Below are 19,286 nucleotides of genomic sequence, written 5' to 3'. Positions count from 1 at the left end.
CCTTAGCCCATATCTCCCAATTGGCAAAACATTATCAAAAAGAGATTGGTGCTGGCGTGTGTGTGTGTGTGTGTGTATTTGTGTGTGTGTGTGTGTGTGTGTGTGTGTGTGTGTGTGTGTGTGTGTGTGTGTGTGTGTGTGTGTGTGTGTGTGTGTGTGTGTGTGTGTGTGTGCGTGCGTGCGTGTAGGGAGGCGGGTGAGGAAGGGTACCAATAAAGGAAACAAGTGACAAGAGATAAGTGGAGAAAAACAGGGGTGACCAAGACAACTCAATGGCATGAAAAGCACTTGTGCGGAACGTACCCATCCTGCCACACTCCTCCCTCTTGGTGAAGTATCTAAAGCCGTTGGCAGCACGGCGCTCTGCCTTCTCGTGCTTCTTGACGTGCCAGGGCAGTTTGGTGGTGATGTTGGTGACAAAGTAGCAGCCCGGCCTCAGACAGTGATAGTGACCCCTCATTCTGAACTCGCAGTGCTGGAGCGGGACAAGGCAACGAGACAAAGAGTTTTCAAACAAACATCGTACAAATGAATTTAACAACTTTCAAACCTGGCGTATTTATGCATTATAGGCAAACATTTTCAGAATTTTTTTTTAACATTTCAACACCCTAATATAAATGCACCACGTCTCTGTGTATGTACGTGTGTACCTACGTCTGTAATCCACATAAGTCGAGAACCGTTCGTCCCACCTCCATATATGGAGCTGGCCTGTTCTGACATCACAATGATGTTCTGACATCAGCATATACTCCATATTTGGGCATGCCTGACAAATAACTCCATATATAGGCATAGAAGGGACACAGACATAATATCTGGGTGGGGCGTGCATTTCCAACTGCAGGCCAGTGCCCAACGGGCACCGCTCTAGTTTTCAAAAACAGCGAAGATAGCTTATCTACAAGCTCACATGTTGAGATGAGATATTCATTATTCGTGCAACGCCATTGTATGACTAAGTATAAAATAGGGCTTACGTGGTATAGTAGTTCAGTCTGTTCACAAAAATGAATATACTGTGTAATATGGAACAAAGAAATAGTCGCCTGCACGCCAAAATACAAGGTTTTTAGATTTTGAATTTGTTTTCTTCCTCTTTTGACATTTTTTGCCAATGCATAAATACAAACAATAATACAGTAGAAAACCATAATTAAATGATCGAAGGTTGATAGACGTGGCAAGTTGGTACGTGATTGATATCTGATCATTATGTTAAAGGTTTACATTACTACTGCAATGTGAACCAATTCTTTCTTTTTTAAATAATACAAAATAAACATTTGAATGCCTTCCAAATCCTTCCTTTATGCACATTTGGGGAGGGTGCCGTATATCTAAGCAGACCAATTTTTTTATTATTTAGTCTATACTCAGTTATTTTCCCATGAACCCCTCCTTTTTTAACATGTCTGTACACTGCCATCTGTTTGCGGGCCCTGACTCCCAGAGGAGTGGGCCAAATAAGATCCACTCAGTTCAGAAGGTGGGCAGGCTAGAGGAGGAGGAGGAGGAGGAGGAGAGGGGCTCTTTTTGTGAGAGGGGTGATTTTCGACACATTAATGAATTCATTTAAATGGTTTTCCAAATACGGGCTCACGAGAGCAGGCGGGGGGGCTGCCATTTAGGTTTCATTTGCGAAGCATTCCCCTGATTTTTGCCCTATTCCAGACAGCCTTGTTTACTGTGTCGGGTGACAATGATTTATTGGGTAATATCAGCTAAATTGGCCTTTTCTGAGAGGAGAATGCGGCAGTCAAAATGACATCATTGACATATAAACAGGCATTACGGGGGTGAGTCGACTGTCTTCCCCAGCGGAGATGGAAGACGGCAGGAAGCGATTGTGAAAGCCTTGAGTCAAATAACCTCAAATACAGGTCTAATAGATAGCATACTTCATGCTTAGAAAAACTCTGCGATATGACAGTTTGGTGATTCAGCTGCTCCAAAGCCCACAGAGCCTGAGGCTCAACTTATCAGCCATATAGCCCACCTGGTTGGGACAGAGACACTGGAGAGAGTAGTAGGAGAACTGGTCGCGGACATTGATCAGGTTGTTGTTGGGGTTGATGTGGTCCAGGCAGTGGGACTCGGCCTTGCCGGCTGTCTTGCACACGTACTTGCAGTTCCCAAACAAGCAGTGGAAGTGGAACTTGTTGGAGTACTTGCAGTCAGTGGCCAAACAGGGATCGCTGGACGGTGAAAAATGTAGATTTGTAGATTCAAATTTTAAAGAACAATCTCGATAATGGCACAAGCCCATGCAACACGACATGACATGGATGTCTCTCTTACTTTTCCTGGAACTGTAGGAAGCCAGGTTTGACCTGCGGCTTGGCGTTCTCCAGGGAGGTGGTGGCCAGGGGTGAGTTGGCCGGCAGGTTGGGCATGGAGGCGGGCATCCCAGGGATGCTGCCCGTCAGCTGCTTCCAGGCCAGCAGGGAGGGAGGAGGGGAGCCGTAACCACCGGTGGAGGTGAGGTTGGCCATGTCCATGGAGGGGTTGCTGGCCATGGAAACCGGGGCAGCAGGCTGTTGGAGAGCTCCGTCGCATCGAAACTCCTTGGCTTCGCCAAAGGGATGCTCCTCTGTCTTCACTTTGGCTCGGATGTGAAAGCTATAGGAAAACACAATGATGCTTTAGGCTAGAATATATTTTTTTCCTGCCTGGAGAAGGTCTTTTGACTGAAACGTTGCTTAAATAATAAAAGTGTTCAGTGCAGACGGTGTGCAGGTAACCTTTTGTGAATTTTTTGCCTAGCAGTGCATACGCACCCGTCTCTGAGCCAATCAGGTGTGCAAAGACATCATCATCATGCTCGGAATCATAAATGACTTAATTTGTCAGTAAAGTAGTGATTGGCATGCAGAAATATACTATCTATCCCAGTATAGGAGTTTGTCTTAGTAACGTTGGTGTGAATACTCAATACTAATTTTGGTAATAACAATGTTAATGTATTTCACATTTTGTACAATCAGGACAGTGCAGGATTTCAATTTCAGTTTCATCAATAAAGCCAAAAGCTGGAAGATGCTCTACAGCAGTGTTTCCCAACCTTTTTTGTCCCAGGGAACACTTTTCATAGCCTAAAAGTCTCGGGGAACACCTAGGGGGGGGGGGGGGGGTGTATATATATATATATATATATATATATATATATATATATATTAAATTAAATATACATATATATTAAATATATAGTCAAAGTAAATATACTTTTAAAAACACACATGACAGCACTCATCAAATAACTTTAAAGAGAAAGAAAAGGACAGAGACAGTGCCTCAGTTTAAAAAAAAAGCTCATATACAATGTGAAATTCCACCTAATCCTTTTCCTTGTCTTTATTATGGGCCAACTTGTGAAAGCTGCATGCTTTTATTGTGAAGGGTCTCAGTTCTCACAGCCTGCTTATTTCCACGTGCTGAAAATAGCTGATCGACAAGCTCACATGAGTCCGCAACGCGTTGTGAGCTTGTAGATCAGCCATTTTCAGCATGCAAGCATAACACGTGTACGACGAAGAATAAATCAGGCATCACTGCGCTTCTGTGGTCACTGTGGAGGGAGGGAGATATATTTTATTGGCCAAATGAGGCGATCATGTTTGGACATCTATGGACAGCAATTTTGGACATCTATTTTTCGTGGCACATTATGTTTAATCACAACAACGTCACGTTTACTTTACGTGTTTGAGTCGGGACATGTAGCCTAGGACTGTATGTGTCTGCTGTCTACGTGCATATGCGCTCTGCGCGCTCCAGTCTTTCTAGAGGGAGCGAAATGTAGCGTCTTCTGCATGCATATAAGCATTAACATTTCAATGACCGAGGGTCGTTAGAGTCTATTGTTCCGTGTTGTTGTTATCGACGACGCAACAATAAGAATCCTGCAGCCCATAGGCTATAATATTGCTTTCGGGGGAGAGTTAGTGTGCCGCCTGATTTGACAGAAAGTAACACTATAACTTAATTTCGGTCAAATTACGCGGAGCACTTGGACACATCAAACGGAGCACCAAAGCTCCGCGACACACAGGTTGGGAAACACTGCTCTACAGTGCTATAATTAGCCTGTGCCGGTAATCGAGACAATGATGAGACAAACTGTTGCTTCCTCACCTAGCATGTTTGATGGCTCCGTCCACAGTGCTGAAGAGCGCCCCACAGTCCTCCACCAGACAATGGAAATGCACTTTGTGCAGAAAATCACACTGAGACTCGCAGTAGTCCTCGGTGTCAAACCTTAACAGAAACATGGAAATGCTGTCAATGAAATACAGCTTTATGCTCAGATAAATAATGAATACCAAGAGGGCACTGTGGTGAAAATCCAAATGTGTGCCAGCAAACGCTTGCAGGAGCATATCATTCTGCTTAAATTCCCCTAAACGCAATACAAGTTTCTCTTCATTTTGTGGGGCTTTTCAATGTGTGAAGAATAGCATTTACTCAACCATATCTTTTAGGCATGCTGCTTTCAATGTCAGCAGTGCAAGTTATTTCTCTGTCTTTTCTTTCACTGAAAAAACTACACTACAGTCAGTCAGTTCAAACAATAAGTGACTCAAAGCCTAGCAGTGAGTAAAAAAGCCCCTTCCGGTTGTTGTTCGGTACCTGCGCAAGTATGTCCGCCATATCTCAGAGGGCTTGTCTGGCCTCTTCATGACTCGGCACATGTACTGCGGTGCCTCCGAGGCAGCGGATCCCTGGCCGCCCTCCAGCTCTGTCTTCAGGTTCATGGCGTTGAACAGGGCAGGGTTCACCTGTGTCATCTGGAGAAGCACAGGTTAGGTTAGACAGTGCACACACACACCCAAAGGCACATGTCAGTGCCTGCGTTACCCCCCCCCCCCCCCCCCCACACGCACACACACACACACACACACACACACACAAATAACTTGGCAAAGCAAAAAAGCTGAGCCGCATTTGACAATCCGGGCTTTTTGCCTTGAGCATGGGCCAAGAGCACGTGCCAAGCATCTCAGAGGGCAATTGAGTGCTGCTGCGCCGTCTCAGAACGAGACCCCCAAAAGACGGGCTGACATTACAGCGAAAGCTGTAGGACGGAGGTTCAACGCAACTGCCTCGTGGAGAGCAACTACGCTTGTCAAAGCCAATGAGAGATGGCTGTAGTAGGAGACTCAGCCAGTTAGCCATGCAGAGGGGGGGAAAATAGAGGCTGATCTGTCTTTAAATCATCAAGGTAATGGAAACCACCCGGCACATTTGTATCAGTCAAAGAAGATGTATGATTAAAACAATGTCCACTTTAATCTTCAGAAAAACACACACGCTCAAAGATCCCTACGCTAACATTTACCCGTGATAAAAAATGAGGGTGATGGCTTCCTCTTTTTTTTTTTTTCTCCGCTGACTTTTTAATCAAATAATTTACAAAGTCCATAAATAAATACAGAGCGATCCCAGGGAAGAAAAAGGAGAAAGGAGGATATAAAAAAAATGGACGGCAAGTTCAAAACAGCTCATCAAAAAACAAACATCTCTATATATCTGGCATGGCACCCAGCTCCTGCTACATTATATTAATTTGTGAGAGGTGCTGTGAAAATTACACTGTATGAAAAATGGCTGGAAAATTTAAATGATACAAACTCATCTTATTAGCGGTGAAACATTAAAAAACAAACAGGCCCCTCCGCGTCCCGCTAATTTGTCTTGGGATGAAAAGCGTTTGATGGATGGATCTTACCTTATTCATAAGCGAGGATAAAAGAGATGTATTCCCCGGTACGGGGTGTCCGTTTGATTCATTACTGGAACAAGGAAAATGAACAATGTTTAGTCAAGATTTGCATGAGAACAGTAAATATTACTATTTATCACACAAGGTGTGCATGTTTAATGAAGAAGAAAAATGCTGGCTTCTCAAGAAATGAGATCCGCCATAAGTTAGAGGGAAGATTGGAGTTGAAGATTTAGGTAAACATCCCTCTCATACAGAAATTGAGAAATATGTTGATGGGGATCATAAATTGATATGTAAATCTATCTAACTGTAATGGGTTTGACAAAGCAATGCAGATAAGCTGCCAAAAAAGGTCGTGTTGTACATACAAATAATCTATCAAGGTTTCTTAATTCCTTTATGTATATTTTTACTTAAAAATAAATCACACTCGTGTGAAGTGGGGAGTGCCTCACTCCTTTAAACAAACAAACATTTAAAAAGTCAATAGACTTGGCTGCCATATGACGTAATTTCCGTAATTACTCTCAAACAATAAGATACGAAGTGAGTAATATAGAAAATGTGTGCAGTATTGTCCTCTATTGTCCCCCACTGTACTGAACATTCCATAGTGAGTTGAGTAGGTCATTAATTCTTTGGTGATGTTATATTACTTCCATTGGCTACTGTCCTGGGCAAATGAAGAGATTTTTGGCGTCTTACATTTTCAACAGAGCATTTGGATCCCCCAGGTGCTCATCATACCTGTTGTCTTTCTTGCTCAGGTCCAGGCTGTGCTCTTGCATGGAGTCGTGGGAGGGGGCCTCCACTGGCTCCTGCTTCACTTGAACTAGATTGAACCGGCTCGCCGAGCTATGCTGCCCGTTCCCTGAGGACCGCACCGGGGAGAGAGAGAGAGAGACGAGAGAGAGACAACAAAGTTATTGTTGGTCAGCATTATTAGGCTGTGATGAGATCCAATCTGACTTCTGTGCTGTCCCCCGAAAAGAATGCTCAGAGTGATAATTATTGCCAAATTATGTCAGGCCGTCAAGCCTTTTAAATGGCGATTGAGAGGCGGGATATATGAGGGAAAAAGACCCCTTTTTCTGCGGCACTTGTCACAACTCATTTGCTGGGCTGCCTCTTAACTGGTCATTAAGTGAGATGCTAATGCTGAAGGAAAGTGGCAGTCTAAGATTGGTCAAACCCCCCCCTCCACTCTGCCCCCCCTCCCTTCCCACCTTCCCAGGCTCCTCGTTGGCCTGACAACGGACGGCAGGCAGGCAGTGCCACTGAGCATGCCCACGAGGAACGTGCGGGGGGGGGGGGGGGGGTTATGTTGGTCAGATTGGAGCTGACAGCCAATCAGATTGGTTCAAATAGCATGACCTCTCGATCACATTCTCCTCTGAATAGGTATTCAGTGGACGCCGCGAGTGAGGAGTGGAGTGCTGAAATTAAATATATAAAGAGGCAGAGGGAAAACGAGGTGGGGTAGAAAAAATGCTGACAGGAAGGTGAGTCCTGCCCCCACCCCCCCCACCCCTCACCATCCCCAATCCCCAAGTGATTGAAATATTAATTTGTCCTGGGGCTACAGAGAAAGCTCGGCTTTTGGTAGACAGTAAGTGGAGTTTTATTAAAATAGGAGAAAAAAAATAGTGCAGACAGAGGGACCTGCTGTAGCCTCTCAGCCATTAGGAGACTGGAGGAGGGACAGACAGAGGGACCTGCTGTAGCCTCTCAGCCATTGGGAGACTGGAGGAGGGACAGACAGAGGGACCTGCTGTAGCCTCTCAGCCATTGGGAGACTGGAGGAGGGACAGACAGAGGGACCTGCTGTAGCCTCTCAGCCATTGGGAGACTGGAGTGCATCAGCCGTGATTGGTTTGGTGGTGTTGGGGGTATTGTTTAGGAAACGGGGGGCTGGTGATGAGGGATTGTGACAGGCAAGGTCATGGGCAACCAAGTGTGTGCCCTTGGCCCTCAGCCTGGTGAGGAGGCTCCTGTTCTTTTCTTGCTAAAGGAGAACAAGACTAGCCTACGTAGGGGGAAATGTACACCCCCCCCCCCCCCCCCCCCAACATGCTATAAGATGACCCAGAGACATATCAGGCAGAATAGGAGTGGAAAAGCCAGTGTCTTGGGCCATGTCAGCTGAACGCTAGGAGATGGGGATGTGTCAGTGTCATTGTCGGTTTGGTCTCATAATGGTGAAGATGGGGGGTGGGGGGCAATGGAGAGAGTGGGGGTCAAGGGAAAGGAGTAGTCACACAGCCTTCTGTCTGCTTTGAGGTTATTGGATGCTACCAAGTCTCCATCTAAGTCATACGCCGAAAGCCCACTACACCCCCCCCCCCCCCACCCCACCCGGCACGATAAAAAGGGCCACCCAAAATGAAATAGCCAGACGAAACCTTGCCTTGTCACTGTCAATTACATCAACTTCAAAACCAAATGAGAGCCCATTATTTCAAGAGCAATTACAGTACTACACTATATGATGATTCCACACACAACCACCAGGCAAAGTCAAGGCATGGAATTCTAAAGGTGCTTCAATCAGACCTGAAGATTTGTTTCCAGTCGCTTGAGGTGCTCTCTTCCCCCTCCCTCGAGTGGTGGATTATATTATTGATTATTGATATAACAGATATAAAAAGTACACAGGAATTTAACTTTGGGAGTTTAACCAAATGCACCTGCTCATTCCATTTTGTACATCGAAACACCTACGAGCTAGAAAACAACCAGGCGGCTCGGATCTAATCCAATGCTTCCCTGCCTAAGACGTATATTTACATCCTATCAAATCCAACGCTTCCCTGCCTAAGACATATATGACTATTGACTTTGTATGTAATCTCGCCGCTCGAATTATCCACGTTTGAATGTAGCTTTAGTGTAATCTGCTATAAAACAGCAAATTGGCAGGCTAAGGTGTACAGTACTATAGTGTAAAATTAAATCTGTTTTACAGTTGTGCGGTGCTTAATACTATGTTTCGTTTTCACCCGTTTCCCAATGAGGGAGAACAAATGAGTTTAACTCAAAGCGGCATCTTTCTGGAAATTATCCAGGAATAATGTACCACTGTGTAATTACTCCCGGAAAAGATACAGAGCTTGTGAAAGATCATTTGTACCATGAGTCTAATTAGTAAACCCTTCAGATGCATGGATCTCTGGGTAAAAACACTTAGGAGGAAATGCTAGTGTAACAGTAATACAAAAATAAAAAATAATATATACACTCACTGTGTGAGTATGTACACATTATACTGAGAAGACAGTGGAAAATTACAAACAAGAATACAGTTCACCTATTTCAGGCAAAGTTTCACAACCTTCCTCAATAAAACAAACACAACCTGATCTGAAATTGGCCACAAACACACTGACAGATTTTCTCACATCATTTTAACTGAGAGCTAAAAACCACTTCCTCTTCGATTTCGCCCCAAATGTCCTGTTCACACACACACATTTGCAGCAAACATGAGAAACTTCAGTGAAACAAAAACCTCAGACTCCTCTGCCCTGTATCCGTATTTCACTCTTTTAGACACTGTGTGAATGAAACCGGGGAGCTCTTCACATGCCGTTTCAACAGCAGTGGGAAGGAGGACATGTGGCTCATGGTATCCAACCGTGGAGCTGGGAGCCCCATGCTCCCCCGCTCTCTTTACCGGTGAGGCAGACAAGGAGGAGAGAGGTGGTCGTACCATCTGTGGAGCCCCCCACCCACCCTTGGTGGGGCTCTATCCCCCCCCCCCGTTCAGGGTACCTGGTGGAGGCCCAGAGGTGGAGCTCTGCCTGACAGCCTGGTGCTCAGCCCTGTTCCCCGGAGCAGCTGCCCCATCTCTCTCCCAGGGCCTGTCCTTCTCCGGGAATGCCACCAGGCACTGTAATCCTTCCCACCGCCCCGGCTTCCGGAGACACTCCCCCTGTTCATCATCCCAATTTACAATCCGCACCCCACCTGCTCAGGCTCCGCACAGGAGGCCCCCGAAGCTTACCGAGCAGGAGAGAGCGCTCTGTAGGACTTTATCAATTTAATGTCACAACTTCATTTTCATTTTCAGGTGCTTTTTTTGTTTCAGAGGGATACAACGAACATAATAGGCACGGCAATTAACTCCAGTAAAGGGGGGGGGGGTATGTGAAGTGTGTTTTGTTAGAAACAAAGGGGTTTCTAAAAATTCAAAATGATTCTTTGAGTGCACGAGTGTGTTCCTGCTTCACAGAAGGAGCAAAAAAAAGAAAAAGACAGCTCTCAGATCCGGTTGCATTGACTCATTTCTGCCTGAGTGATTTCTGTTTTTATATCAGTTTGCATAGAGGGGAAGGAGGAGGAGAAAAAAAAGCAACATTTTTTGTTCAAGCAATTTCTGAACTTAATTTCATTCCACCTCCATTTGCTCGGAACGAGCACAGGCACAGATAAGAGACCAGTGATGAGGAAACATGTTCGACACACAGGCCCCGGGAGCCCCCCCTCCGCGCCGTAAGAGACTTTTACAGGCTCTACTCTCCCCTGTCAGCGCATTTATCTGCAAATGGATTGTGGGTATCTAACAAACGATCACCACAATAACAAGCCCAGAGCAGAGGACCATGCCTCCAGTATGTCCCTCAAAGCCAGAAAGCGGTAGTTTTCAAGCCCCAGCCTCTCTCTCTCTCTGTCTGTGTCTCTCTCTCTCCACTGTGGGATAGTGATAGCAGTGACCTCTGAATGCACTCTTGGATCTGGCTGGAGTGCAGTAGGAACATGAGGGAAGATGTGAATTTTACAGGGAATTGACTTCCTTTCTCTTTGAGTGCTGACATAATTCAGTAATGGACACATGTATGAATTTGGCATATTACATTTGTATATTATGGATAAGACTGAAAATAGCTAGTCAACAGCATTACATTGGTGTAACGTAACAAGAAATTGTAGCATTAATAAAGAATAGACTTTTGAATAGAGGGTATACGCATGCATAAAGTGAGTGGCAAATCAAGTGGCAAAGTGAGTTTTCAGATAGGACTTTTCTGTGTGGATGTACCGTATGGGCTGTCAAGGCCAGAAAGTAGTTTTTTGCCACTCAGTAGGCGTTCCCGCATAACTTGCGGGTATGATGATGTCACGTGCATACTCTCTATTGAGTAAATGATCAATATGGGTATAATTTAATAAATCAAGGAGATACGGATTATGATTTCCATGTGTGCAGGGAAACATCAAACCAATCACCATGTGACAGCACACTGATGGAGCCTAAACCCAAATTAAATGACTAACCTGTGTCTGGGTTGTAGGAGGTAAATGATCAATAAAGGTATAATTAAATAAATCAAGGAGATACAGATTATGATTTTCATGTGTGTAGGAAACGCCAAACCAATCACCATGTGTCATGTGACAACACACTGATTAAATGTCTAACCTGTGTCTGGGTTGTGGGAGGGCTTGAGAGCAGCAGCCGCCAGGCGGGCCATCATGGGCGATATGAGGCCCTTGCTGGCTGAGATCTTCTCCATGATGGAGGAGGCGGAGAAGGTGGTCGGTGTGGAGGCCATGGTTCCCTCGGGCCCCGCTCCCCTCGCCGAGCAGCCCATGGTCAGCGAGTCGGTGGGCATGGAGTAGGAGGCGGACGACACCGCCGATATCAGACTGGCGGCCGAGTGAGGCAGCTGGAGGGGCAGCCTGGGCATGAGGGGGAAGAACGGGTTGGAAGCTGCCAGGGCACTGTTGGACAGAGCCAGGGCCACGGGCATGTTGCTGGGCAGGGCCTGCGCCAGGAGGCTGGACATGCGCTGGCTGGCGTTCTGCTGCAGCGAGGTCGCGGACTTCAGGCCATGTCCCGCCGACGGAGAGGGCGAGGAGGAGGATATTGCGTTGTGGGTGTGTGTGGCCAGTAGGTGGTTCTGGGCGGTGGCGGCCGACTGCTGCGTCGTCGGCGAGGCGCTCAGGCTGGAGTTCTTGCTGCTGATTGTGGAGAAGTCCATCAGGTCGTCGTTGCTCGACTCGTCGCCGGGTTCGTCCTTGAGTACTCCGCCTTGCGCCATGTAGGCGGAGGAGAGGCCCATCACGCCGGACGAGCGGATGTGGCGGCGCTCGTGCTTGCGCTTGTGGGAGGTCATCTGGCTGGTGGAGGTGAAGGTGAAGCCGCAGCCGGAGCGGATGCAGTGGAAGTGGTTGGTGGCCTTGCTGTACACGCAGCCCTCGTACTTGCACTCCTCGTACTTGTAGAACTTCTTGAAGCCGTCCTTGGCGTAGGCGTCGTCCTTGATGTGGTAGCTCTTGTGCTTCTCGATGTCACACTTATTCTTGAAGGTGAAGGTGCAGCCGGGACGCCTGAGGAAAGCATTGGGTGGAAAAAGTCGTTGGACAAGAAAGGCAGTACTGCAAGGCAGTGTATCCCCAAACACTGGGTCGGGACCCGTTTGTGGGTCGCAGAGAAGTTATTATGGGTCACTTTAGTTTTTGTTGCCTTCATTATTATTTCAAAACATTTAAAAAAAACAGCTAAATGAATAAATTGAATAAATAAAAGAAAAATCTAAGAAATTCCATAAATTAGAAAACTAAATGTTAATGGAGCCGATCTACAAGCCGAGTTGTGAGCTTGTAGATCTGCTATTTTCACAAATTTGGGTCGCGGGGGAATGTCTAATTTCTCTTTTGGGTTAAGCGTTTGGGAACCACTGCTGTAAGGAGTAGTTTAGCCAGTTATGATGCGGTGACACATGATTCAAATACTTCTCAATGGAGGAATGATAGCTACGGGGTTTAGGTGACATGCCAGTAACTCACTGAAACGTCATGCCTTTCAGCCATCGCCTGATGGATTTGACATTCCACCACTTTAGTTTGAGGACCTAACCAAAGCTATCCTCAATAAGTGCTAATAATAACTTCTACATTCATCCATCCCATAATAATGAGACCCGGCTGCAAAATCAGGAAGACGGGCTCAGATTTACATACGGGTGTTCTAGCTATGAGGGAAATCCTTGATAGTACACCGAGCTGAAGGCAAACTAAGGGACAGCGATACATAAACCGAGCGTCACTGACGGTGCTGGAAAAAACATCAAGGTATATGCAGGCGCCGGGCCTCACCTGCAGTGGAAGTGGGTTGTCTTTTGTCCGTAGAACTGACACTCCACGGTGCCACAGTCCTCGGTGGCACGGAACCTCTGGAAGCCATCGTTTATGAGCTGAGCGTTCTTCTTGTGGAAGTTCTCGTGGGTCATGACATCAGACGTGCTGGTGTACACTTTGTTGCAGGACACCTGCAGAGCAGAGATAAAAAGAAAGAAAGAGAAAATATGTAGAAAGGAAAATAAAACGTCCCAGGGTATACAATTTCTTCACTATGCTTCACTGTGTTAAGAATGGTTTAAGAAGAGCCGTCTTACAGAAAAGCAACATGTTTAGGTTAGTAGATGTACAGTGCTGTATATGAGCTGTTGAGAAACGAGTACAGTGTGGTTAAAATGATGCTAGTGACCTAGAAGTGGCTGGCAGTTAAGACGCTTTCTCATGTTTGCCCTTAATCCCGTGGTTATAAGTGCACCAGGGCCGTATAGCTCATAAACACACAGTTACAAGTCTGAGTCAAAGTTGCGAGTTGGTAACAATGTTGTGACTGTGACAAAAAACTGAAGATGGAAGAACATGACTGAAAGAGGCAGTGGTCACAGCAGGTAGCATGTGGCTGAAACTACCTTGCAAATTAAAAAAATGTAATCTTTGTAGTGAAGAAACGGAACCTTTACCGTAACTAAGAGAACATTTAAGAGGACAAAGAGGAGTGAAGTAAAAGCGAGGGAGAGATAGAGACAGACAGAGAGGAAAGAAAGAAAGAGAGAGGGAGAGAGAGAGAGAGAGAGATAGAGAGAGAGAGAGAGAGCAGGGGGAGTTGGATGTGACATGTCATGTTCTTTAGTTTAAAACGTTCTGTACTTGGGAGACCTCAGAGCCAGCACACATACAGGGAGGAAAAAAAAACTGCAAATGTTTGAATTAAAAGCAGCAATTGTATATCATCCCTGGCACTTTTCACCCGCACAAACGGGGCAACTTCTCCATATTGAGTCAAACAATGAAAAAAATGCCACTCTGGGTTTTTTCCCCCCATCCGTAAATCAAAGAGTGCCGATGCCAACATCTGCAGGTTCTCAGGCACTGTTAAAACAAGGCCTGAAACGTCTTAATAACAATTACGCAGTTAGGGGGGTTTAAAGAAGAATATATCTCTGGTCATCCTGCGCTGGGCTGCTGCCCTGCCAGCGAGAAAGCTCTCGGCACGATGACACCTTGAAAATAAGCAGATGTAAAAAAAATATTAAACAAATCCGGAGGAGGGGAATAATCTTCAACTGGCCGCTTGGTACTAAAAGATGAAAAATGTGAAGTTTATATAAACACCTAACTGAATTTTATCCATGCCAATTAAGGAGTGAGAGAGAGCGGAGAGGTGGTGGTGGTGGGGGGGGGGGGAGGGGGACACGAGTGGCCTCACGTGCTTCCTGCCTTTTAATTTTTCCCTTGTATTTATATTAGGACACCTTTCGCCAAACGGGCGAAACAGCTCTTAAAACGCATTTTGGGATTAATGGAAAAAGTGGTGGAGCCACAATTCCCTTTTATAGACGTATTTTAAAAAGCGTGCGACTCTCTACCATCCAAGAGCCCATGTGTTATGCCTGAGTGTCCTGCTTGTCCCAGTCCCTGGCATCAACTATGTGATGCTCTCCAACGCTCCAACTTTTTTTTGTTTTTTTTGTTTTACTCCGTGCCATCTTTTGAATTGCCCCTAAATGGTGTCATTGGCGCAAACAATAACTCAACTGACTTGTATTTAGGCTCATTTATGGGCACACAACCAGGGCTTTAGTCTCTTTATGGACATACAACCTGAGCCATATACTGGCATATTGTGTGAACTGACAATACACTCCGTTTCATATTAGTAAATCCACGGGGGAACTGACCACAGTCGTATGCCTGTATATCCGGTGTTGTGCTGTGGCTCTGGAATGCACATTGATGAATTATGCATGACCACTGCAAAATCCCATTTCACAAGAAGCCTTGGATCTGCATAAGTGACAATGGGTCATGGGTATGTAATACTTGTGGATAAGTGGCCATATGTTTATGTCTACGTGCTGCATGTGCATTTGCACATGAGTACGAGTGAATGTGCATGTGAGTGTGTTTCACGTGCTAGTGTGTGTGTGTGTGTGAGTGAGTGAGTGAATGTGTCTTTGCGTGTATGAATGCATGAGGAGTGGTAGGGGATGAGCGAGGCTGTGTAATCTACCTGCATGCAGTGGTAGTGGGTGCTCTTCCCATTGAGGTGGCACCCGTGGTAGTACACGCTGCAGTCGTCCAGGGGGCTGAAGCGCATGAAGCCATGCTGGAGGGAGTTGTCCCTCTTCTTGTGCATGTTGTAGTGCCTGATTACGTCCTGCTTGCTGGTAAACCTCTGTCAGGGAGGGAGGGAGGGGGGGACAAAAATGTACAGCAACAGGTTGTTGTTTATTTGAACCCAGTCACAGAATCAGCAACAAGTCACTTTATCGCCGCAGAAGCAGCAGCTGCAAGGCGCCGGAGCCAGTTGGCAGTTGTTTCGGGGCTGTACACATTGCAACGGAGAGAGAGAGGGCCAGGATGTCTTTAAAGGTGACAGGTTATTCGGTTGTGACTGATTTATTTCCTGCATTTCTCAAATAAGCAGTGACCGATCCAAATGCAGTGGCCGAGATCTATCTGAGAACTGGTACTTTTTGAAGGCAGTAGGAGCCTCTATTCTAGGGTCTCTACATAAGCTAGTGCATGAGCTGCCTTCCCTTACCTGTCATTTTATTATTTGACATTCCCTCCGTACTTTATATATTTTCTTTTAATTAAGATGGATTACTTGACATGCAAGATCACAGTTCTGATGTTTCTGGCTTTGGAAAAAAAAAGCGTTCCGTGCAGATGGTTTTTCAGACGTGCGCAGGGGGAAAGGCAACACAACGGAAACAAACAAATAAACAAACAAGCCAACCAAAAAAAAACCTTTTCCATTTTAATTCCCTCGCCGAGATATGATTCCATTTTTAATTAAAGCATTAACGCTTGCTTTCAGCGCCAGCTTCGGCTGTATAATGATGAAAGAATATCTGTCTAAAATTAAAAAATCCCTCTTACACCCAGGAGTCAGGAAGGGGAAAACGGAAAAAGTCACTCTGCGGAGACCGACAGCAACCAAATCGTCTGTAATTGGCCTTAAGCTGATGTTACTGAGACTGTAACTGGAGAAGTGCGAATCAATGAGACAGTGCCGTCTACACAATCCATATTTATCTTCAGTTGAGTGAAAAAATATCAGAAAGAACCCTTTCTAAAACACGGCTAATTGCTGTACAAAGTAGGGTAATTGCCTTGTGTCGCGTGTTCCACCAGCGCACAACTTAAAAAGTAACAATCCCGCACAGCTGTTCATTCCTCTGCCCTTGGCCTATGTCCCACTGGCTTTTATTTATTTATTTTCTTTCCAGAGGAATCTTATTCCTCACTAGGCTAAACACTTCATTGTGCGTTTCACTGATCATCAATGACCAGGACGTTTTTTGAGTAGCCCCCCCCCCCCCCATTGAAAAAGCATTGGATCCAGGTTTGTGTTTCTAGATGCTGATGGTCAATGATAAAGCAGTAGGTAGGCAGGTGGATAAGTTGAACCGCGGTCAGAGTACATTCGATCCATCGTGGCATCCAAAATAGGCCACGGAGAGCGCTGACTGGGAAAAAGAGCTCATTTTCAGTCGAGTGGTGATGAAGGTTGGGAGCCACTTGCTACATTTATTTTAGGATTCCCACTAGTGTGGCAAGATGCACACAACACTCTCACACACACACACACACACACACACACACAGGCCCATGAAAGGAGAATGTCCGCACTCAGCCAATCGGCCCGAGTCTGCCAGTGGGGTAATATTCCAGGAGTGTGTGTCATGTAACATTTCATGAGTTATCGCTTCGAAGGGAGAATCGCTCATCTCAGCTTGACATTTTTTTATACTGTATATATTGACATCCAGAGTGCTTGGGGTAGCGTGAGCATATCTGCGCTTTCCATGTGACACAAAGCTAGTGAGAAATGTGGACTTGAGCGTGGAAATTGCCATGATAACCTGAACTAACGCTCTCATCTAATGACATGAAATGATTTTTCCTTTGCATTCCTCCCAGATTGTGTCTCATCAAGCTGTGAAGTGCGGAAAATGAAGCCCCAGATCGGCAACGCTCGTCGACACATAAACATATCGAGCGGTAATCTCTCCTGATAAGAGGCAGACAAAGATTACGGTTGAAGATGCCTTAATTCACAAAATTGAGAGGAACCGAGGGAAAATAAACATACGAAACAACACTGCACCTGCACAGTTCTAGTTGTGCAAGGATCTTGGACAAATCTACCCGTGTTTGTCTAACTCTTTTACGCCATATGCTGTAGCAAACATGAGCCTTGTATAATGACATGCTTTGTGTTCTTTCTCCTTCCTGTGCCATCCACGACAACTCTCGGGACCGGGACAAGATTAATAAGGTGAAAGGGGATTAAAACCAGGCCCCCTAGCAGTGGCAGATGTCTTCAGGAAAAAAGAACAGCACATAGGAAAATTGAGCTATCTTTCAAGCATATTTACCATTAACCCCTGAAATAAAAGACTGATTGTCAGAGGCTGACTGTGCCCGGAATCAGCTTACAAAAAGGGGAAAGGGGAGGGAGGGGGGAGGGGCGGGGGGGGGGGGGGGGCAAGCCTTTGCTTTGAAACTGAATGAGTGCCATAACCTGTTCAGCAAACCCAACATCAAATAAAGGTTTTCATCCACACAAACCTGCGTTGGGTGTGACCCGATATGAAAAGATAACACATTATTTATACAACATTTATGTACGCCACTTTCCCTTGAGTTGCTTGTCTTAACGAGTCTTCCAACAGTCGTGGTAGCCATGAATGCGACTCTTGACTTATGAAGACATCTTAAACCTAACCTTGATATTACGTAACGGCTCTTCTTAAGTACTTGCTAGGTGATTTTAGGACATCCACTTGCAGGGCGATGAACCTTGAGGCTACAACTTCACCGTATCATACGTAATCCCATTTTTCATTCTGACAAGTAACAAGGCCTAAAGAATCTGAACTGCCAGCCTCTGAGCCTAGAGAATATAAAACATGCAGGCTACTCCGGAACGATATAAATGTACATTGCTCACCTGATAGTTGCACTCGGGGTCCATGCAGTGGTAGTGCTCTCTGTACTGGTAGGCACAGGACATGTGTCCGCAATGCTGACTTCCAGAGAACCTGAAAACAGAGTGACACGAGACGTTCCACAGTTGCGCCAGCTAAGACTGAGGTTGACAAAACACTAAAATGGTGTTACTGTTATTTATTTATTTACTTTCTTTAACGTTATTTAAACAGGTAATGTCTGAGCAGCTCCACTGGAGCAATCAGGATTTAATTTGCTAGAGCAAGGGCATATTTCCACTACACTTGCTTTTTTCAAAAGCCTGTTTGCCCCTCAGAACTGTTCCAGCTCCTATCAAACCGCAACAGTTCTTACACTGGGAACAGTCACAGGGCAAACATAAATATGCATTACTCTCACTGAAAGAAAAAAAAGTGAGAGTAATAATAGAAGTATTAATGGTGTTCAACAAGCTAATATCATGGTGAGTTATCATGGGTATACTGTATGCAGGTTTTGTATTAATGAATAAATACATTCATTAATTAGTTCATTTCAACAGCATAGAATAAAACATCATGTTGCTCCAGTGAGCAAATGCAGTGCAAAATCCATTTTCATCATGTTCAAAGCAACAAAACTCACAGTCCTTAAATACAGACTGTAAGGGCCCGATTATTATGCCTTAATTTAAGACCTGGAGGTGTGGCCAATGCCGTTTGGCCACTCAAAACATCAGAACAGCAATGACCACGCCTCCAGGTCTTAAGTTAAGGCATAAGACCTGGTACTTAAGACACGCAAAATAGTAGCCTGGCTAATAAGCCAGACCGATGTGTGATATTAGTCTGGCTTATTAGTCAGGCTAGCAAAATAGAGCCTTAAGTCTCAAATAACAGACATTACACATACACATTTTAACAAACGAAACACTTCCTGACCTTGGACTATTGTGCATAATCTGTTGCTATTACCTTCAAGCCAACTTCTGCTTTCCACACTGCCACAACAATTTACCTGTCCGTCACATCAATTTAAACCAAATTAGCTCAATTTACTTCCAAAGCAACGGGCAGAGACACTTAAACTGTAACCCTATTCCACGACTGACACGCATGCATGCACTCACACTTTCTCCCGCACGCACACGCACGCAAACACACACGCACATATTCCTTCATTTACCTTCACTTTTAAGCCCATGCCAAATCAATGCACGGTTCTCTCAGGTTAACCACAGTGCATTAATCACAGAGAAAAAGGTTAGCTCTATGGAGATATCGGAGTAGTTCTGTCTACACTCACCCACTGAACCCCACCA

The 19,286-nt window shown here is 45.4% G+C and overlaps 1 protein-coding gene across 14 annotated transcripts in view; it reads right to left on the bottom strand.

Annotated features, from left to right (window-relative positions):
• The window catches only part of casz1 (castor zinc finger 1), a 93,453-nt gene that overhangs the window by 10,502 nt on the left and 63,665 nt on the right, over positions 1 to 19,286 (bottom strand). For 12 of the 14 annotated variants that reach the window (XM_083768603.1, XM_083768607.1, XM_083768608.1 and 9 more), the window contains 11 exons: positions 17,988 to 18,078; positions 15,036 to 15,200; positions 12,827 to 12,999; positions 11,148 to 12,058; positions 6,476 to 6,599; positions 5,732 to 5,795; positions 4,633 to 4,790; positions 4,138 to 4,260; positions 2,305 to 2,625; positions 2,003 to 2,201; positions 304 to 475 (listed from right to left, as the gene is read on the bottom strand). In XM_083768603.1, the coding sequence (XP_083624729.1) occupies positions 304 to 475; positions 2,003 to 2,201; positions 2,305 to 2,625; positions 4,138 to 4,260; positions 4,633 to 4,790; positions 5,732 to 5,795; positions 6,476 to 6,599; positions 11,148 to 12,058; positions 12,827 to 12,999; positions 15,036 to 15,200; positions 17,988 to 18,078 (2,501 nt within the window). The remainder of the gene's footprint in view (positions 1 to 303; positions 476 to 2,002; positions 2,202 to 2,304; positions 2,626 to 4,137; positions 4,261 to 4,632; positions 4,791 to 5,731; positions 5,796 to 6,475; positions 6,600 to 11,147; positions 12,059 to 12,826; positions 13,000 to 15,035; positions 15,201 to 17,987; positions 18,079 to 19,286) is intronic. The other 2 variants (XM_083768596.1, XM_083768597.1) reach the window with 1 other exon arrangement.

Source organism: Protomyctophum parallelum (genome assembly GCF_964188405.1).
Source record: "Protomyctophum parallelum genome assembly, chromosome: 7".
Lineage (NCBI taxonomy): Eukaryota > Metazoa > Chordata > Actinopteri > Myctophiformes > Myctophidae > Protomyctophum > Protomyctophum parallelum.
The sequence above is the reverse complement of the archived record's forward strand: the minus strand, read 5'-3'. Positions and strand labels throughout refer to the sequence as shown.